The 21188-nt window shown below is 57.4% G+C and overlaps 3 protein-coding genes across 11 annotated transcripts in view; 2 read left to right on the plus strand and 1 right to left on the minus strand.

Annotated features, from left to right (window-relative positions):
• ZFPM1 (zinc finger protein, FOG family member 1) overlaps positions 1-9330 on the plus strand; it is a 36430-nt gene extending 27100 nt beyond the window's left edge. The window contains exons 4-10 of the mRNA XM_051805713.1: positions 1748-1881; positions 4194-4296; positions 5092-5301; positions 5399-5629; positions 5866-5961; positions 6073-6222; positions 6646-9330. Coding sequence (XP_051661673.1) covers positions 1748-1881; positions 4194-4296; positions 5092-5301; positions 5399-5629; positions 5866-5961; positions 6073-6222; positions 6646-8861 — 3140 coding nt within the window. The 3' untranslated portion in view covers positions 8862-9330. The remainder of the gene's footprint in view (positions 1-1747; positions 1882-4193; positions 4297-5091; positions 5302-5398; positions 5630-5865; positions 5962-6072; positions 6223-6645) is intronic.
• Positions 9331-10447: 1117 nt separating this feature from the next.
• CIDEC (cell death inducing DFFA like effector c) lies at positions 10448-12632 on the minus strand. Its single transcript, XM_051805755.1, has 6 exons — positions 12607-12632; positions 11909-11981; positions 11603-11744; positions 11359-11508; positions 10950-11134; positions 10448-10848 (listed from the first exon to the last, which is right to left on the minus strand). The coding sequence occupies exons 2-6, from the start codon at positions 11956-11958 to the stop codon at positions 10641-10643; spliced, it is 735 nt and encodes a 244-aa protein (XP_051661715.1). The 5' UTR covers positions 11959-11981; positions 12607-12632; the 3' UTR covers positions 10448-10640.
• A 1179-nt stretch (positions 12633-13811) lies between these two features.
• ZC3H18 (zinc finger CCCH-type containing 18) overlaps positions 13812-21188 on the plus strand; it is a 46708-nt gene continuing 39331 nt past the window's right edge. For 7 of the 9 annotated variants that reach the window (XM_051805715.1, XM_051805718.1, XM_051805722.1 and 4 more), the window contains exons 1-3: positions 13812-13938; positions 14342-14426; positions 19815-20416. In XM_051805715.1, coding sequence (XP_051661675.1) covers positions 19829-20416 — 588 coding nt within the window. In that variant the 5' untranslated portion in view covers positions 13812-13938; positions 14342-14426; positions 19815-19828. The remainder of the gene's footprint in view (positions 13939-14341; positions 14427-19814; positions 20417-21188) is intronic. The other 2 variants (XM_051805716.1, XM_051805717.1) reach the window with 2 other exon arrangements.

Genomic DNA, 21188 nt, shown 5'->3' on the forward strand with positions numbered 1-21188 from the left:
TCCTGGGGGCTTGGGCCTTTGCTGTCACCTCCTCAGAGCTGGGATGAGGGAGGAGGATGGGAAGCATGGGGATGCTGAGGCTGGAGTGAGTCCAACACCAGCACATCAGGAGTCAGATGGGAGAGCAGTGGAAATGTGGAGCAACATGCACCACATGACGGTCTGACTGCCCTGCTCAGCCCTGAGGACACTGTGATGGTCACTGCTCCCTGCCTAACCCCAGATCCTTTGTGGGGATGATCAGCCGGATGAGGGGCTGCTGCTGCCCTTCCTCAGGGTCGGTTTGTGCCAGGGAATAAATCCCATCAGCTCCTCAAAGGCCTCATCCCTCCTCCCTATCCTGAGATGGAGCTGATGGGAGAATGGGGAGGGGGGATGCTGGGGATACAGAGTGGGAGGATGCTGGGAATTTGGGCCAGGGGGATGCCAGCGGTGCAGGGTGGGAGGATGCTGGGAATGCAGGGCAGGCAGAACCAGTGCCATGCTCACTCTCGAAACTATTTTGCAGGGATGAAATCCCAACTAGAAGAGCTGAGATCCCCACAACCAGGGTGGCTTCTGGAGCTTTTCTGGCTCCAGGCCAGCTCTGAGGGCTCCCAGATTGAGGACTGTGGGAATGGGAAGACAGGCATTGGGAATGCCCCAGCAGGGCAGAGGGGCCATGGCAGAGCCCATCCCTCCCTTCACCAGCGCGTGCTGGAGGCTGCAGCACAGAGGTGGAGGGTGCACATGCCAAGCACAGGGACCAGCCTGGTGACCCCAAACCCCTGGGGGACCTTCAACACCTTCACAGACCTCCTGGGGGGCAATGGGTTTTGCCAACAGGCACTGGCTGCTCCCCTGGGATGCACTCGGAGCTGTGTCCCCAGTGACCCAGTTGGGTGTATGGAGGGGACCCAGGGGTTACAATGGGAGCTGGGTGATCACAGGTATCACCACCCAGCACTTCCAGTCACTCACCTCACCTCACCCCAGCACCGGGAGGATCCAGATGTCAGCCCTGCTAATAAACACATCAGATTTCAATCTCCGCAGCCATGGGATCGCTTTATCCTCCCTGTGCTCTCGGCTCTGAAAGCAATTTTGCCTTCAGAAAGAGCAGCCTCCTCCCCACCCATGGGACTCGGGCACAGGCTGCCTCCACCTCGGTGCCCCTGGGGCTTTAGGGGGGCTCTTTGTCCTGGTGTGGCAATGGGGGGACTCCACTGCTTTCCTGGGGTGGTAGAAGCATTCCCAGCCACAGATGGGTGCCCTGGGTTGGGTTTGTCGCGCTGTCCTCAGGCAGCAGCTTGTTTTTGGGGCACAGCAGACGCAGCGAGGGGCAGCCAGCGCTCATCCATCTGGATATTGGTTACCTGCCATCTTATCTGCGCTCCCAAAGACAAAGGCACAGTTAAAACATTTTAGAACAGCCTTCATAGCATATTAACATGTTATCTAACCCATTAAACCAGAGGCTTATCAGATAATCAAAGCCATTAAGCCCTGAAGCTGCTGCGACTTTGGGTGCGGGGATGGGAAATGCTCCTTCCGCTCCACCGCCGGCCCTGCCCGGACCCCCCGTGCCGTGCCGGGACCCCCCGGCAAGCGGATGGGTCCCACCACCCACCACAGACACGCAGCTCTGGGACACCCACCAGCAGCTCTTGGCCCCAACTGGATGCCCTCCTCCCCGGGGATCTGGGGGTGCTGCAGGTTGGAGAGTTTTGGGGGGTGTCATGCTGATGCTGTGCCTGTTTCCCTGCAGATGAGCTGGATCTGGAGGTGCAGGATGGGGAGAGACGAGTCCGAACCTGCAGGAGTCTTCCCGAAGGCTTCTCCTGGGGACCCTTCCAGGGCAGCATCCACAGCGAGCCGGCATCACCAGGGCATGGGGACACGGTAAGAAGCCACCCCCATGGGGATGGTGGCAGGGGAAGTCCCAAACAAACAAATTGTTTGGGAATAGCAGTCCATTTGGGATGGATTTTCCCTACCCGGGCTCCTCCCTGAGAATCTCCTGGTTTGGGTGCCCAGGAGGTTTCCCTCCCATACACTGAGGTGAGAGTGTTCCCATGGGCAGCAGGTCAGGGTGCTGGCTGTCCCCTCTACATAGCTACAGGTTGTTTGATTATTTGTGGATAGTCATGGGATCTGTATTTCCCACCCAAATTTGCTCCGTGGGGACTCTGATTGTGCCTGGAAAGCACCAGCAGCAGTGGTGAAGGGGCAGGAAAGGGGCCACCAAGGTGGCAGGCACCAAGGGGCTGGTGGCTGTTAGTGGCTGTTGGTGTCATCACTGGGGTGAGCAGCAGAGGAGGGGGGGGGTGTCTGTGAATGTGCACATGGGTGTGTTTCAGGCTCTGGATCCTCATATCCCGGCCACAGCCTTCCCTCCACGTCCCCCCCGAGCCACACACAGGCAACTCGAGCCCAGGATCCTCGAGGCCTGGCTCCATCCCCACCTCTTCCTCCTCCTCCTCCTCTCTCCCTCGCTCTTCTTTTCTTTTCCTTTTCTTTTTTTTTAGCTCAGGCCCGTTTATCTTTGCTGAATTAAATCCTTGATTAACCCTTATCTGCCCAGTTTGGCTCCCTATCTCCCGGTTGGCGCCGTGTGTCCAGACACCCGGTACAGGATGATTGATTTCTCAAAGATATGCGCGGCTTTTTTCTGATACTTCATTTATTGTCTAAATATTTTTGCTCCCATTTCAGCAGCTCCCTTATCGAGCCCGGCTGATGATTCCCAGCCCTGCTCTCCTCTGCCACTCGCCTCCCTCCCTATCTCTGCTCAGGGAAGGGAGGAAGGAATCGCAGCCCCATCCCTGATACGGGCTGTCGCCCTCAGGTCCCTTCGTCTTTGTTGCTGGCGGCGGGGTGGGCGTGCAGGGGGTCCCCCCCAAATCCTGCCCGGCTCTGCTCCTCATCTCCGTGTGGGAGATTATCCCACCCTGGGCTTTTAGTGGGAGCTGGGAACACTGGATCGCTTTAATGCATCTGTGGCATCGTGTGTGCCTATGGCTTTGCTAATGGAGGAAAAGGAGAAGGAGGAAGAGGAGGAGGAGGAAGATCCCTGCCTGCCGCCAGCTGGTCCCACAGGGGTCCCCCAAAACATCAGTGCTCAGGAGGGCGTGGAAACCCACTGAGAGCCAGCCTGGGGGTGCCAAGGAATTGTGGAGCCCCCCCGGGGCTGTCCCCCAACTCCATCCCTGCCCCATGTCCCCCCCAGCCACCCAGCCCGGGGTGCAGTGAGGGCACAGGGCCGTGCCCATGCGCCATCCCGGCGGATGCGGAGCAGATAGGGTTTCTGATGGTTATCAGCCGGTGTGGAGCGGAGACACCGACCTCTTTGTTCCAGGGAGAACAAGGAAAGGCTTGACGCAGGGGCTGGGGCCGCTGAGGGGAGCTGGGGTGGGCACCCTGGGGTGCTGGGAGCACTTTGGGGTGCTGAGAGCTCCCTTGGGGTGCTGGGAGCACCTCGGGGTGCTGCAGGACTCCTGGGCACTGCATGGACCTCCCTCCATCAGGGGATACCCACAGCTTCCCCCATGCACAGAGCAAAACTCCAAAGGGACCATCCCCTCCCTCCTCCACTACGGTCCCCAAGGGTGCTCAGCCCACAGCACCCATCCCTGTGTCCCATGTGCCCATCCCAATGTCTCCAGCCCCCATGGGCCAGGTGGGTTCCTCCCAGCACTGTGGGCCATGCACATGCATGTGCAAGCGCCTCACACACATGTGCAAGCGCCTCACACGTGTGTTGAGGGGGTTTATCACACTGCTGGCACTCGGCTCCTGGCAGTGATAAGGCCCCAACCGGCTGCCACTGTCAGGCTGAGTTGGAGGGGTTGGAAATATTGGGATGGATAATTAGATTTCATATCGTTACTGCAGCAGCCATCGGAGGATCAGAGAGATTAATTTCCCCCCCCTTATGCTCATTAATATTCATTAGAATGCAGGGAGGCAGAGCTGGGCAGGGACTGAGCAGGGAGTGCTGTGGCCACCCCTGGCAGCCCCTCAGCGTGACCTCGGCCTGTTTTGGGGAGTGCTGTGACCAGCCCCGTCAGCGCCTCCCCCTGACCCCAGCCTGGCACCCCCTCACCGTGACCCTGGCCCGTTTCAGGGAGCGCTGTGACCCCCCTGGCAGCCCCTCACTGTGACCCTGTCATGTTGTGAGGAGCGGTGCTGACCCCCTGTCCCTGCCCTGGCAGAGCCCACCCGTGACGCTTGTGCTGGGGGACGAGAGCTGCTGGCTGTCCCGCCTGCCCCTCGTGCCCGGAGAGCCCGATGCCAACGCCGTCATCTACAGGAAGGGTCAGTACCACTGTCTGTGGGGGTTCAGAGGGAAAGTGTCCCCATCCATGCCCCCAGTCCCAGTGTCTGCTCTCCGTGTCCTCCTGCTGGTTGTCCCTGGGCTTGTCCCCGGGCTTGTCCCTGTCCCAGCCTCTCTGGCTGTCTGATGCCAAGAGGGCTGGGGAGAGTCTCAGCAGGGATGGGTGCAGGGATGGCACAGGTGTAAGGATGGGTATAAAGATGGGTACAAGGATAGCACAGGCATGGGTGTAAGGGTAGACTAAGGGATGGATATAGGGATGAGTGCAAGAATGGTGTAAGGATGGATGCAGGGATGGGCACAGGGATGGAAACAGGGAGAGACATAGGGGTGGGTACAAGGATGAGTATAAGGATGGACGCAGGGATGGGCACAGGGATAGAAACAGGGATAGACATAGGAGTGGGTGCAAGGATGGATGTAAGGCTGGACACAGGATGGGCACAAGGATTGGCACAGGGATGAGTGCAGAGATGGTTGTAAAGATGGGCACAGGTATGGGTGTAAGGGTGAACTCAGGGATTGGCACGGGAATGGGCACATGGATATGTGCAGGGATTGGCAGAAGCCAGAGCTGCGGCTCGGGACAGGCACGGCCGTGCAGGGCTCAGACACGGACAGACACTGCCATCTCCAGGCCGTGGCTGGGAGGAAACACCGGGCACTGCCGGGACAGCGGGGACAGGGCGGGACAGAGGGGACAGGGTGTCCCAGAGCCATGCGGGCAGCAGGACGGGGTCCAGGGATCCACGCTGACCGCTGTCCCCCCATTCCAGATGAAGCTCTGTGGTGCCGGACCACACGTGCGCTGCGGGAGAACGAGCGTGTGAGCGCCTTCGTGGTGGCAGAGCCACCGGCTGTCCCCAACCACGGGGTGAAGGCGGAGCCCAGCGAATCCCCGTATCCGGCGGCGCTGCACTCGGACATCCAGCTGCTGCCACAGCAGGCCGGCATGGCCGCCATCCTGGCCACTGCCGTGGTCAACAGTGAGTCTTGGGGACATGTGGAAGGGACATGGCCCTGCCAGGGCTCCCAAACCCATAATACAAGTGATGCATGTCCCTTGTCCCTTCCCTTTTGCAGAGGACGTGTTCCCGTGCAAGGACTGCGGGATCTGGTACCGGAGCGAGCGCAACCTCCAAGCCCACCTGATGTACTACTGTGCCAGCCGACAGAGCGCCAGCGCTGGCTCACCAGCCATGGATGAGAAGCCCAAGGAGACGTATCCCAATGAGCGTGTCTGCCCCTTCCCCCAGTGCAAGAAGAGCTGCCCCAGTGCCAGTTCCCTGGAGATCCACATGCGGAGCCACAGCGGTATGGCATGGCATGGCACGGCACAGCACCTCTCGTCTGGGTGGAGGGGCAGGGAGGCTGTGGGGCGGCAGCACGGTGACCAGTTTGATGAGGTTCTCCCCATTTGGGTCACTGGTTTGGGGCAGCTCACTTTTACGTCTTCCACCATCTCAGCCCTGTAAAGATGGAGGGATTTGGCCCTGTGGGGTGTCCCTGTGGTCCCCATCGCCCTTCCTGAGCGTTCGTGTGTCCCGCAGGAGAGCGACCATTCGTCTGCCTGATCTGCCTGTCCGCCTTCACTACCAAAGCCAACTGTGAGCGGCACCTGAAGGTGCACACGGACACCCTGAATGGTGAGTGTTCCCATGGGAAGACCCCTGTCCCTTCTGGCACAGCCTGGGGATGGGTACTGGCTCTTCCTGCCCTGCCAGGTACCCGCTCAGCCCATGCCGTGTTCCCAACAGGTGTTTGCCACAGCTGCGGCTTCATCTCCACCACGAGGGACATCCTGTACAGCCACCTGGTCACCAACCACATGATCTGCCAGCCGGGCTCCAAGGGCGAGGTGTTCTCCCCTGGATCAGCCCTTCCTGCTGCCAAACCCGTCGCTCCTGGTGAGTGCTGGGGCTGCGGCCACAGGGCACTTGGGATGGCATTGGCACTGAGGCCTTGTACCCAACAGGCTCTGATGGCAGAGAGGGAGGTGGGAATGGGGCAGTGTCCCTGTGTTGGGAATGGGGAACAGGGTGAGCATCCCTGTACTAGGGGTGTTGGTAATAGGGGCAGGGCAGCATCCCTATGCTGGGATGTTGGGAAAGGAGCAGCGTCTCTGCGTGAGAAATATTGGGAATGGGAAATGGGGCAGGATCCCTATGCCAGGGTGCTGGGAATCAGGGACGGAGCAGCATCTCTGTGCAGGGGGTGTCAGTAATAGGGGATGGAGCAGCATCCCTGTGCCAGGGGTATGGGTAACAGAGGTCAGGGCAGCATCCCTGTGCTGGGATGTCAGTGACACTGGTGCCTCTGTCCCCTGGCAGGGCTGAGCCAGCCGAACAACGCGTCCCTGCGGAAGTGCAGCCTGCCAGCGTTCCTGCCCGAGGGGCTGCCGGCGCTGCCCCAGCACATGGTGCTGCCTGGCCCCCCACCCGGCCCCCCACCTGGCCCTGACGCCACACTGCCCCCAGCACCACCTTCCTCGCCCCCTGATGCCAGGGCTGGCAAGCTCTCACCACCAGCCCAGCCACAGAATGGGGAAGGGCCTTCATCAGCATCATCCTCCTCTTCCTCCTCCTCCACCTCCAGCGAGACTATCCGCATCAAGGAGGAGCCTGCCAGCAGCCCAGTGAGCGAGGTGGAGGCACTGAAAAGCGGGGAGGGGGCCGGCAGCCCCGACGCGGGCTCCCGGACCTCGTCCCCCCGCAGCCTGCCCTCGGGCAAGGTCAAGTCAGAGCTCACCAGCCCCACGCCGGGCTCCAGCCCAGTGCCCAGTGAGCCAGGGACAGGCACAGCCGGCGGCACCGTCTTCCTCCCCCAGTACGTGTTCGGCCACGAAGCCGCAGTGGTGCCGCAGGCATCGGAAATCCTGGCGAAGATGTCAGAGCTGGTGCACAACCGGCTGAAGCAGGGCCACGGGGGCACGGTGCCACCCACCATCTACACAGGCACGCCGGTGCCCAAGGGTGCCACTTGCTTTGAGTGCGAGATCACTTTCAACAACATCAACAACTACTACGTGCACAAGCGCCTATACTGCTCCAGCCGGCACCTGGCCGAGGACAGCCCCCCCGGGACACGCAAGCTCAAAGCACCCCCTGGGGCACCCAAGGGTCCTCCTGCCCCGGGGACACTGCTGTCCCCTCCGGTGGGCAACGGGCAGGGGACACCAGCAGGGGATGGGGACACCGGCCGCGATGCCACACCACTGACCACTGTGCCAGAGGTGAAGGCAGAAGAGGGGAGTGGCAAAGCAGGGTCCCCCGAGGCAGAGGGGGGATCTGGGCGATGCAGCGAGGACAGCCAGAGCCCCGGCAGCTCGGCGGGGGACGAGGGGGACGAAGACCCCAGCAAGACGTTGTGTGAGGCCTGTAACATCCGCTTCAGCCGCCACGAGACCTATGTGGTGCACAAGCGCTTCTACTGTGCCTCCCGCCATGACCCCCCCCTGCGCCGCCCCGCCGCCCCCAAAGTGCCCTTCCTGCCGCAGCCCCTGCGCACCCGCAAGCGCCGCAAGCTCTACGAGATCCACGGGGCCGCTCACCGACCTGCCGAGCCCCCACCGGCCCCCGACCCACCGCCGGCCCCCGACCCAGCCGGTGCTGCTCCCTCGCCTCACGCCAGCCCCGATGCCGAGGGTCCCATTGACCTGAGCAAGAAGCCACGGTGGCAGAGTGAACCGGCACCGGCTTCGGCACCGCTGCTGCCCTTGGCTGACTACCACGAGTGCACTGCGTGCCGCATCAGCTTCAACAGCCTCAACACCTATCTGGTACACAAGAAGTACCAGTGCCCGGCCACCCCGCTGCAGCCTCGCACCCTCGAGCACCTCCAGAAGATGAAGGGGGCCATGCCCGCCCCACTCAAGGGGCGGCACAGCCCCGGCATCCCCAATGAGGGGGACCCTGAAGGTGTGCAGGTGAGGGCAGCCCCGACGGGCAGCCCCAGCATCCCCTATGCCGGGGTGGACTCACTGCAGCGTCACCCCAAGAGTCCCCTGCCACCCCCGGGGGCGAAGGGACCTCTTGCTGCCTGTCCCTACTGTCCCCTCAACGGGGCCATCAAGGGCGACCTCCTTGAGCACTTCCGTAACGCCCACGGGCTCTTCGTGGCCAAGCCGGCGTTGGCCGGGCAGGGGGTCCCCGACGCCCTGGCCCCTGGTGCCAGCAGGACACCAGAACCCCCTCTGCCCACGACGTCCCCCCCTCGCCCGCCTGCCCCCCGCCTCCGCCGGGACAGCTGCAGTGCCAAGGAGGGCCAGGATGGCGGTGGCAGCCCTCGGCCCCCTGTGTCCCCCCGGCCCCCCCCCTCGCCCGGAGCCCCCGAGGCACTGCGGGAAGCTGCCCGCAAGCCCCCCACGCCCCCCGCCTACACGGACAGGGGGGTGCAGACCCCCCCGGCCAAGGCTGTGCCTGGCCCTGTGCCCAACGGCAACCACAGGTACTGTCGCCTCTGCAACATCAAGTTCAGCAGCCTCTCCACCTTCATCGCACACAAGAAATATTACTGCTCCTCCCACGCAGCCGAGCACGTCAAGTAACCCCCCCCATGCCCCCCACCATTGCTCGGGGGGCTGCAGGGGCTGGGGGACAGGGGACCGGTGCCTCCCTTGCAGGGGTTGATGGCGGAGAGAGGACCCCCAGGAGGCTCTTCTGGGGCAGCTTCAGCATCTGGAGCCCCAAACTTCACCCCGGCTGAGGGGTCTGAGGACCCTGTGGTGGGGAGCGTGGTGCTGAGGGGGGTCAGCCCCCACCTCTGCCCCGAGACTGAGGCAGGGGGAAAGTGCACAGCCTTGCCCTGGGGGCTGTGGGGAGGCTTTGCCCCCAGGTAGACACTACAGGGTTGAGATGGGGGGTATGGCATGTCCAGACCCTGGAAAACATGGAGATGCCCCCACTGCAGAGCGGACCCTGCACAGAGACAGCACTGGGGGTGAGGATGGAGCTGCCCTGGGAACCGTGTGTATAAGTGTGTACAGAAATAAATATGTCTAATAAACACTTGTGTGAGGGTGGGGGACACTGTGGGGGCTGGCGTGGCCACTGTCACCCTGTGGGGACAGGGAATGGGGACAGTGGCAATAGCAGGGCAGGGCATGATGTCCCCACACTGTCCTTGGCACCCCTTGGTGGCACCTACATCACCCCAGGGGGGTCACACATCTATGCCGTGGGGCAATGCAGCCACCCCCAGACTAGGTGCAGCTGGTGCTGGCTGCAGGCTGATGGCTCATTAATTATCAGGCTAATTAAGCTCCCACAGCCACAGGTGGGGCTCAGGTCTCCTCCCACACCAGCAGTTCCTGCAGTAGAGCTCCAGACCCCTGCGGTGGATGCCCAGGTGAGTGTGGCCCAGGTCATGAGTTCCCTGCAGTGTGTCAGGGGGCACAATGTCCCTAAGGACCCCCAGAGCACGGCTTCTCACTTCCCCACAGCTCCCAGTAAGCACAGGCAGGCAGTGGGTTGTTCACCCTCATCCTGCCCTGTCTGGCAGGGATTGTGCTTTAGGGACCTCTCTGGGCTCCCTATCCCCTCTCAGGGACAATCCCCAAGAGCCAGGTCGATGGAACCCAGTGCCCCCAGCTCTGTTTGTTTCCCAGTTGGTATCCCTGGAGCTGCTGGGCGGTTGTGATCCCCATGGACGTGGCCAGGGCAGCACCAGTGCCTGGGGTTGTGCAAAGCTGGTGGGTTACAGCAGCTTTCCCTGCACAGGGCTGCCAAGGGGGCTGAGGACCCAAGAGACTGGAACACCCCCTCCAGGACAGGGGCAGTGTCCCTCTGTGCCAATCCTGGACAGCTTGAAGGAACAGGGACACCTTTCATCCCTTCAAATGGAGCAAGAACAGGCTTGGTGCCAGCTGCCACAGGCCAGTGGGTTTGGGGTTTGCCCCATCCCCTTCTCGTGGTTGTCTGCAATGCTAGAGGGGTCTCGGCTCTGTGCCAGGAGGTGGGAGCCAGTCTCTGGGTGCCAGGGAGAAGGGCAAAGACAGCAGCTCCCTTGGGAAGTGCTTGCAACAGTTCCCCTCCTCACATGCTCTTACAGCAGCACCCCTGAGTGCCAAGTAGTGCAAGGGGCTGAGTGTCTTGTGTATCCCCCCCCTCCCGCAAAGATGACACAAGATGCAGCTGAATTCAGGAAAACTTTATTTAAATAAATATATTTACAGAGCAGCAGCTATTCCAGAGCAGATCTGGTCCCGCTCAGTCAGCAGAATGCAAGGAGACATTGTGGTGGGCACCGCCTCAGGCATTGACCTAGCAGGGTGTGGGATCCCCAACGACTGGGGGGTACAGAGGATGGGGGACAGGACACCCAGCCCTCACTGCAGCATCTTCCTGCGGGGCAGGGCTGAGAGGCTGGAGGGCAGGGCTGGGAGGCTGCGGGGCAGGAGGTTGGGCAGTGCCAGGCTATTCTCCTCTTCCTTCTGCTCCTCGGTGGCATCCAGGAGCTGCTGCATGTAGCAGGAGGTGCCAAGCAGGGCATGGCCCGTGGCCTGCATGGTGAACAGTGTCCAGCGCAGAGCTTCCCTGGGCAGGGAGAAAGGGGGTGAGCGTCCCTCCTGGCATTCCACGGAGCAGGGTGGGCAGTGTCCCCACTCCCAGAGCCATCCCAGCCCCACAGCACTCACTTCATGAGGCGCCGGGCACCGTAGCACTGCAGGTCGTAGGACACGCTGTAGGTGCCATAGAGGGTGGCTTTGACGTTGAGGCAGCCTGGGTCCCTCGGGTGGGTCTTGTACAAGTCAAAGGTGACACAGGCAACATCGATCTTCCGAGGGGGCTTGCGAGACAGGCCCAGCTGGTAGCCAGGAGTCTGGGGAGATCAGGGCCATGGTCACCCAGTGTTACACCACCCTCCCAGTCCCATCTCCCCACCAATTACAGCATGGAATAGACAGACTCAGCTGGGGGCCAGGAGTCTGGGGAGAGCAGGTCACACCCAGTGGCACCCCACCCTGCCAGTCCCACCTCACCCAGCATCCCACCTGATCCCAGCAAACAAACTAGCCTCCTGCTCTCCCTCCCAGGTCCACTCACCTTGGGGGCATCCCAGCTCTGCCCCTTGCTCAGGGCCATCAGCACCGTGCCCTCCTCCAGCGTCCGGAAGAACGACTCAGTCTCCACCACAGTTCCATCCTCATCCAGCACCAGCGAGATGGGACCCGGCATGGCCAGGGCACTCTGAGCCTGCAGGGGGCCTGGGAGTGAGCAGGGCTAGGGGCAGCCAGCCCACCTCCCACCTGGGACAGACAGACCCTGGACAGACAGACCCCCAGCTCACCTGCTTGACCAGCTCAGCAAGGCTCGGGGCCATGATACCTTTGCGCAGGCTCCGGTCCCAGTTGCACACACGGAAAGGCCGGGGCCGTGGGGCTGGGCTTGCCAGGAGCTGCTGGGTCATGGAGGCACTTGCTGAGACACATCTGGGGAGGGATACAGGGATTGGGGTGTCCTGAGTCCCACCACTGTCTCCTGGCACCCCAGGACTCAGTGGGGAGCAGTACATCACTTGGGGAGTAAAGGGGTGCCAAAGCAGGGAGGGCTCCAGTGTCCCCAGTCCTGGGAACAGTGGCTCCATAGCACTTACCTGGAGACGGGGGCAGCCAGGCGCTGGCTCAGGGATTTGGCATAATCCATCTTTGCCAGGAGCACGGAGCAGCCTGTGGGGAGGAAGAATTCAGCCCTGGGCAAGGGTGGTCCTGTCCACTCCAGGAGACCTCTTCCCACCAACACCTCTCACTCCTCTCTGCTCCAGAAGAGCTTCCTAGCGGCACTTCCTGTGCTTAGCTCTGGTCCCGCTGCCTTTACAGGGGCTGTTCCTGCCCTTTGGCCGGCGGTGCCCGCCCGGCCAGAGTCCCCTGCCAGCACAGCTGTTGCGCAAAGGGACACATGGGGCCCTGAGTCAGCACTGGAGCAAAGGTGAGACACCAGCACTGGTATGTGTTTACACCCCAGGGTCTTCAGCAGGGACAGCCAGGGCATTGGGAGTCAGAGACACCCCTGGGAGCACTCCCAACCCTGCGGATCGAGAGATGTATCCAGCCAGGAGCCTGCTGGGGGGCTCCAGCCAGGGCCCTCATAAGGAGATCCAATGGACCTGGATTGTCCCCGTCCATCCCCATCCCCATCCCCATCCCCATCCCCATCCCCATCCCCATCCCCATCCCCATCCCCATCCCCATCCCCATCCCCATCCCCATCCCCATCCCCATCCCCATCCCCATCCCCATCCCCATCCCCATCCCCATCCCCATCCCCATCCCCATCCCCATCCCCATCCCTCACCTGCAGCACACACCAACACCTCTCTTCCCGGACCACCCCCATCCCTGCCACCTCACCTTATATACCTGTCACAGACACTCCTCCCACCCGGCCACTCCCCTCCTGCCTCAGCCAATCCCCTCTGGGCGCCCTCAGGGGCCAATGTGTCACTGCTGGGGTGGTGGGCGGTGAGGAGGAATCTGAACTGGTGCCCCTGTGAGCCTCCTCCCAGGGCCCCCACCGAGCCCCTCCCGGTGTCCCCAGTGAGCTCCCTCCCAGTACACACGTTCACGTGGGCACAGTGCGTGTGCATCCATGTTCATACATGTCCCTGCACATGCCTGTCCCCAGGTACACCCGTGTTCTACCCATGTGCATCCCCTCCAGATGTGCAGGGGTGTGTGCACAGATGTGGGGGTGCGTGCACCCACGAACATCCATACAGCCGCGTGTGCCCCCCCTGTGTGCACGTGTGCGTGCACCCATGAAACTCTCTGCCCCTCCATGTGCACACGTGTGTGCCCATGAACGTTTGCACACACACGCCTGCACGTGGACGTGCACCCACACACGTCTGTGCACACGCGTGTGCCTCTCTCCCTATGTGAACATGCGTGTTTGCACCCATGTACATCTGTACATGTACGTGTGTGCACGTCTGGGCACCCAGGCACCTTTCTGTCCCTCCGCGTGCTTGTGTGCCCATGCACAGCTGTGCACATGTATGTGCACCTCCTGCACGCCCGTGCACACGCGTGTGCCCCCTCCCCGCGTGCACGAGTGCGCACCCACGCACACCCCGTGTGTGCACCCATAACCATCTACGCCCCTCCAAGTGCATGTGTGCACCCACGAACGTCCGCGCACACGTGTGTGCACGTGTGTGCGTGTGCGCGCATGCCTGCACGCCTGTACAGCCACATGTGTGCATCCCTCCTCTGAGCACGTGTGCGCGCTCGCGAGCACCTGAATAGCCGCCTCTGCCCCTCGCTCCCTGCGCGCGCTTACGCACATCTCTGCCCCTCCGAGAGCCCGCGTGCGCGCCCCCGCACGTCCGTGCGCGCCCCCTGCGTCCGCCCCCGACCTTGCCGGGCGCGGCCCCTTTAAGGCGCGGCCCCCCTAAAGTCGCGCGCGCGCGCCTGCCCCCCTTCCCCTCCCGCCTTCCCCCCCCAACCGGCGCCGGGCCCGTCGCGCACGGATGACGTCACGCCATGGCCGCCCTGCGCCGCCGCGAGTAGAGGCCGCTCCGCCGCCCGCCCCGCGCCGCCCCCCGTGCCCCGCCGGCCCCGTCGCCCCCGCGCCGCCCCCGCCAGGCCCCGCTCCGCACACGGACCCCCCGGACCCCGCCCGCCGGTGAGACCTCGCCCGCGCCGCCGCGGCCTAGCGCCGGTTACGGGGGGGCGGGCCTGGACACCGCGGGGGGGGCGCGGGGCGGGGGCGGCCCCGGCGGGGCGGAGGGGTGAGAGGGGGCCGCCACGGAAGGGGACCGGGGTAGGGGGGCGCCCCTGGAGAAAGGGGGTCTGGGAGGGGCGGGGGGAGTCCGGAGGGAATTTAGGGGGGAGGGGTGACCAGTGGATCCCTCTCGTTCCTTTGGGATGGTGAATGGGAAGGGGCGCCCCCCGCTTTGAGGGGAGCCGTGGTTTAGGATGGGTGTTGTGGCAGAGCCCCGGGGGGGCCTGGGGAGGGGGGTGGGTGACTCCTGGTGGGGGGTCAGACCCCAAGGGTCCAGATGGCTCTGACTGTTCTATCTCCCCAGGCAGGTGGGAACAGGGAAAGCTCCAGCAGCCCCGGCCTGGGGGGCACAGTAGAAGGACCCCCGGCCTGGCAGGAGACCCTGTGAGGTGAGGGGGGGCTGGGTTGGGGAGACAAAGTGGGGAACCCACAACAGCACCAGCTGCAAGTGAGGAGCAGTTCTGAGATGGGTTTGGGGGGTTGGGGTCTGTTCTGAGGTGGGTTTGGGGGTCCCTCACCTGAGGGGTCAGTCCTGAGGTTATTTTGGGGGTCCATCACCCATGGGGTCAGTTCTAAAGTTATTTTGGGGCTCCATCACCCATGGGGTCAGTTCTGAGGTGCGTTGTCTCTTCCCAGAGTTGTAGCAAGAGCAGCACCTCCAAGGTGGGAATTCTTTCCCCTGGCCTTCCAAAGGTTTGCCTGCACTCAGGAAAAGGGTCCCAGTCTAACCTGGACAACTCTTGGCCAAACTGCTGATCCTGTGTCTGAGTACAGTTAGCCTTTTCGGTGGGATTATCCCCAAATCCTGCAGGACACAGGTATAACCATGCTGGCTTTCTCTTTCCCTGAGGCACTGATAACTCAAAATAAGCATTTGATGCAGGAAGGAGCAATAGGAAAATCAGTTACGCTGTGAAAACAAACTCCAGCTGCTTTTCCCTTCGTGTTTCCGAGTTTGCCTGACACAAAGCCACAGGTAACATTCCACACTGGAGCTCTCCAGCTCTTCTGTAAAACTCAGCTCCCACCAACAGTTCTCTGAAGTTAATACTAAAAGGCAGCTCAGTTTTCTGCATTAAAAACTTCCCTGGTAGCTGCTGAGTTTCCTGTGCATCCTCTAAGTTGGAGCTCCCTCAGGATAGCAGAGAAATGCGTGTTTTGGTTAATTAACCCTGTTAAAGACCCAAGTTTCCATCAAGGCAGGACTGGCTTTGCTCTTGTTCTAGGGAAGTGTTTCATGTTGCTCTGTTCCTGGATCCTGAGGCACTTCATTCCCTTCTCCTCCTGTTGTCACTGCTCTTCCATATTTTTCCCCGTGGTGGTTCCTGCCCTTCGTTTCTGCTTCGCCTCAGTTTTCCCAGGTCTTTTTTCCCTAAATCTTTTGTACTGCCTTTCTTTCCTCGCCTGTCCTGTCAGCACATTCCCATTCACTCTCCTCACCTCCCTCGTTGTTCCCAGCTGGACTTAGACCCTGCTCCAGAAATTCTGCTCTGCTTTAACCTCTGGATTCCATGGATCTGATTGACAGGAACATTTCCATTTTGCATCAACTATTTCACTGTTAGGAAGGTGGTTTTATCCTTTTATCCCAAAGATTTCAGCCTGAAGCAAAGAGCTTCCTCACTTCTTTCCTTTCCATCCATCCTGTGACCCCCCCCCAGGGCTGTGAGGCCACTGCTGGAAGAGACAGAAGTTGGGAATGCACTTGGTTCTTGCCATATTCCTGAAAATTTGCAGGAATTAAGGCTGCAACTGGTGGCTCTGTCAAGCTCCATGTTTTTATAGGTACTCGGTGCCTTCCTGCTCCACCAGAGCTGTTGGAACCATCAGTTCCTGTATTATATCCAAGGTGTATTGGGTAAAAAATTATGGGAAAAGCTTTTTATTCACTATATAAAGGCTCAGCCATGGAGGGAGGAATTTAATGAATGGAAATAATGCTTACCAGGAGTATTTTTTCCTTGGTGACTGTTCCAAATCCCTCACAACTCACAGCTTTATCCTTTAGGTGCTACCATCCCTACCATACTGGTTCCAGTTCACCTGCTCCCAGTTTAGCACCTGCAGCAGCAGGTCAGTTAGTACAAAAAGCTTAAATTTGGCTTAATTGGAGAAGCTGCTCAAACTTTTAATGAGATTTAACTGAAACCAGAACAGCACAGAGCAATAAGGAGCAAGATTTGAGCCTCCTGCCAGCACCAGGCAGCCTTGAGAGCCACAAATCCAGAAGGAAAAGACCCCCAGGATCATCCATTCCAAACCTGCAGTGCCTTAGTGTCCAAAGTACAGGTCCAAAACCCGTTGGAATTTCTTCCTTTTAATTTTGCACCTTTTGGAGCTGTTTAATTGACAGGAGTGAAGGAGTTGGGCCTGATCTTGCAAAAAGAGTTGCTCAGAATTCTAGCTCTGACTCCCCTGCTTTTGGCCTTGGACAAATCAACTGACAGAAGTGAAAGGTTAAGAATGTTATTTAAAATGTATCCTGGGATTAACTTTCAATATTGAAGTGGAGTTTTAAAAAGCAACTTAAGTGGCAAAGGGCTTTTCTCTCACTACCTTTAGAGCCATGTCAAAGGCTTCTTAAACTCAGTGCTGTGCTTTAACTTAAAAAATCTTGGATATCATTAAACTTTGGAAAAAAAAGTGTTATGAAGGAACTGAAGTAGATGAATTTAAATCTGTAGTTTTAAATATTTCCAGTAAAACTGTGAGACTTTAGTGAGAAGAGATCGGACATTTCCATGGTACATCTGGGTCCTTGCAGGTGAGGATGGGCAGTAGAAGGAGCATCTCTGTTCCACCTTGTGCAAGCCATGAAACACTGATTAATTAAGGAGCAATTAATACTTCATTCCCTAATTTGAAATATTCCAGAGCTCAGACTCTGGAACTTCAACTCTGTCTCTTTAGTTGTGTAATTAAAAGCTTCTCTTTCCTGACTCAAAAACAAGAGGATGAAGCCCCAGGTCTCTTGTTTAGGGGATTTCTCCACTTTATATTTTGGAACCCAGCGCTGGCAGGGACACAGAGACTGACTGGGGGCACAAGAATCCAGAGGGAACAGCTGGAGGGACAGTCTTACTCTACCTGTGGGAACAGCAAGTGCCATCTGGCTCCCACCAGGGAGGATGGTGGGGAATTTTAGCTGCCAAATCCTCAGTTTCTTCCCTGAGAATGTGTGACCTGCTTTGAAGAGGCTTTCAGCTCACTGAGCCTTGTACAAGTGATTCCAGAGACAGGAAAAGACGCTTTTTGGGCTGAAAATGCACCTTATTTTGCATGTGCTCCAAAACCTGGAAATATGAGGGTTTTGTGAGCCTGGATGAAATTCCCAGTGCCCTGTGCTGATCCAGGCAGCTTCAAACATGCAGGAAAGGAATACTTGAAACACTTTGAGCAAATGAAGCCAGTTTTGTACCAGAAAGGGTTGTGCAGCTGGAACCAGAGGCAGCTTTGCCTGAATTTTAAAGATTTTAAAAGATAAAAGGCTGCTCTTGGGAAGTAGTATTAAATCCCTGGTTCTTGCCTAAGCTACAAGTCAGATGATCTTATCTGTAGGTTAGAAGTTAATTTTTTGCTTTTATAACTGGTTTTGAAGACAGGAAGAAACTGGTTTGGTTTTAAGGCACAAGAAAATCCAAGTTTATGATGAGGGGTGAAGTCTGGGAGTTTCTGCTCTGCCACTTAAGTCAGTGTTGCTTGATTTAAAATACTTCCACGTAGTCATTTTTCGTGGGGTTTTGTGATATTTGTCTTTATGTGTAACTAAAGGAGAAGCAGAAAGCAATAAGGGAGTCACAAAGGAACAAAAAACCCAAACAATTTCCCCCCAGAAAAACTCAAAAACAACGGTTCGGGATTCCAGAGATTTGAGATAAATTTTGATTTCCAGATTAAAAAAACACCTCAGAAAAACCTTTCATGATTTCAGAAATTTGAGATAAATTTTGACTTGCAGATTGAAAAACCACCTCAGAAAAACTTTCCAGGGTTACAGAGATTTGGAGTAAATTGTGATCTGCAGATTAAAAAAACTCCTCAAAAAAAACCTTTCAGGACTTCAAAGATTTGCAATAAGATGTGATTTGCAGATTATTCTGAGGCAGCACTTGGGACATGCGCTTAAAACTGGAATTAAACTTGCTGTCCCGTTCCATCACTAGTCAGGCAGTTTTCCTTTGAATTCCCACCTCCCACTTTTTTTCCTGCTGCTGATTTTACCTTTAAAAATCTTGGCTTTGCTTTGGGGCAGGTACAGATTGAAGCCAGAATTTGGCTCGTTGGTTTTAGAGAATCTTTTCCTGCTACTTGGAGCAACAACCTCTGGAGACTGGCTGAGCTCTCCCTAAAATAATTTGGAATAAGAGGTGATGGAGGAAATTTAAATGCAGAGAGAGGCACCAGGGAGGTTGTAAATCCTGTTGTCAAATGGAAACTTGCTGTGAATCCAGGGAAGTACAACTCAAAAAACCCCACTGCCTGGATTTTGTGAAACCTTTTCTCTTAGGCCATCATTTATTGTGTTTCTTATCATTTCTGCTGATGGAAATTAATAGGAAATTATTGCAACTGATGGATGCTCTGGGTTTTTATAAGAGCTTTAATGACTGCTGTGGAGGTGAATATTTTATCCTCATCCTTGACCTAGTGAGCAGAACATATTTGTTTCCCCCTATCCCTCTGAAGGTCTTGATGTCAAACACAAAAAGGCATTTGCTTCACTTAAATGCTTTTTTGTTTTGGTGCTGCTTATTTGCAAGAAATCAGAGAACAAATTTCCTGATTCCATGTGCCCCTGACAGCTTTGATATTTCTGGTGGCCTCTCTGGGCTGACCTTCATGTTCACACAAAGTAACTTCTCAGGCACTTGGGCAATTAAAATCTCTGCTCTAAACTCGCTCTGGAAGCCAATAACAATTTGTCTGAGGATTTATGAACTCGACATCAAGCTTTGTGTGCTCACTAAGGGTATAATTTGCTTCAAATACGTCCTGTTGAACTGCTCGAGCCTCTGGCACCAGGAGGGAACTGATGCCTTTAATTTGGCTTTGAATTTGTCAGGAAGTCAAAACTTGTGAGCAAGAACCAATTTCAGGTTTGCAGAGAAACAAGAGGAGCCAGTAGGAAGCTCAAAATGAGACTTTTCTGCTTCTGTGGGCCTTGTTGATATGGAGATCATCCCTGTGTTTATCAGTTGATTGATATCTGTGCAGCTTCGAGGGCTTGAGTAGAGCATAGTTAGATACTGGTCTAGTGGAAGATGTCCCTGCCCATGGCAAGGGGTGGAACCAGATGAGCTTAAAGGTCCCTTCCAGTCCCATTCTGTGAAATCCCAACCCCAAGCTCCATGGTTGTATGTGAAGGGTAGCACAGTCCACACTGGGATAGTACTGGATTCAGTTCTTTGTGCAATTTAAACTGTGTTTCCTTCATGAAGATGCTATGAGAAACCATGTTCATAAATTCATGGAATCACAGAACGAAAGGGACCTTAAAGCTTATCTGTTTCCACCCCCTGCCGTGGGCAAGGACACCTTCCACTATCCCAGGTTACTCCAAACCCATCCAACCTGGCCTGGAATTCTTCTAGGGATGGGACAGCCACAGCTTCTCTGGGCAACCTGTGCTAGGGCCCCATCCAGCCTGGCTTTTCAGGAATTCAAACAACCTTTTCCTTCTTTAGGAGGTAAAACACAGGAGTACAAGTCCTTCAAGGTGAGCCTTCCTTGATTTCCCAGTCTTTCCCCATAACCAGAGTTGTTTTCTCCCCCTGCAGACCTTCGGGTACTGATGGACGTTTCCGGCAGCCCTGAGCGAAACCCCTGCTCTCCTGAGGAAGAGGACCAGCAGCTTTCCGATGAGGAAGTCCTAAAGGAGAGTGGCTCAGACCGGGAACTCGATGGAGAGGGGGGACAAGGCAGTGTCCTGGGCGAGGAGGAGGATCCAGGCAGGGGACTGAGCCGCAGGGAGGAGGAGAACCATTCGGATGAGGAGGATCGGTTGAGCGAGGCCAAGTCTCAGGAGTCCGACACCAACGAACAGAGTGTGGAGCCGAAGAGCCCCCGGCCCCGGAAAGGAGAGGAGGAAGACAGGACAAATGACCTTGGAGATGAAGCGTCCTCGGTCACCCGGGAGCTGGACGAGCATGAGCTGGACTATGATGAGGAAGTGCCCGAGGAACCCACTGCCACTGCTGCGGAGGAGGATGGGGAGAAAGCTGCTGGGGAGGATGATGAGGAAGAGGAGAAAGGAGATGATGCAGCTGAAGATGAGAAAAAATCCAGTGGCAAAAGTGATGATGAAAAGGATGGTCAGGATTCCCTCAAGGAGAAGAAAAAAGAAGAAGATGATGGAGAAATTGATGATGGAGAAATTGATGTAAGTAGGAAGTGGGCAGAGTCCTGCAGGGAGAGACCTGTGCTCGTGTTCCAGAGCTATGTGGCTCCCAGATTGCAGTTCCTTCCTCCTGTGACAGGAATATCCATGTTAGCTGTGTCCCAGGTGTGCCAGGAACACCCTTTTCCCTGGAGGTAAGACCACTCCGTGGACCGAGCCCTGGTCCGTGTGCTGTCCCAAAGCTTTGTGCCAATTATTGTCATAGACATCCCAAAAGAGCTTTGTTACCTTTGGATATGAAAGGGCTCCAGTGCTTTAAGAAACTGTTCCACCTCAGCTCCCAGAGGACTTGGGAATGATGCTGCCAGCAACTCCCTGAGCCAGGGATTAGGTGTCCATGAGCTGCCTCATCAGTTTAGATTTGATGCTGTGGAGTAGCTGTGGTGCTCAGATCTTCAGGTGTGTGTTGGAGACCCCTGAGCCTGAGCTGTTTGTTGGGATCTAGCAGCATCTGGATGTGTGGAAGAGGAATAGAAGGTGCTGGGTTTTCTGGAAAACACCTAACACATGGTTCAGGAATGTGTTCAGGAATGTGCAGTCCTGTTTCACAGCCCTGAACAAATACAGCTATTCAAAAAAATCAAAAATGGGGTTTAATTGCTGTGGAAATTAGGGAAAATACCATCTTTATCCATGTTTGTCTTCAGGTGGGAAACTGCAGTGCAGCAGTTGTTTAATGCAGCTTAATACCAATTTCCCTCTTACAGGCAGATGAAAACAGCACAAAGTGATTCCAGCAGTAAAAACCCTCCTG

This window comes from Manacus candei, unplaced genomic scaffold (genome assembly GCF_025592945.1).
Source record: "Manacus candei isolate 608988 ecotype Guabito, Panama unplaced genomic scaffold, ASM2559294v1 h1tg000065l, whole genome shotgun sequence".
NCBI classification, from domain to species: Eukaryota; Metazoa; Chordata; class Aves; order Passeriformes; family Pipridae; genus Manacus; species Manacus candei.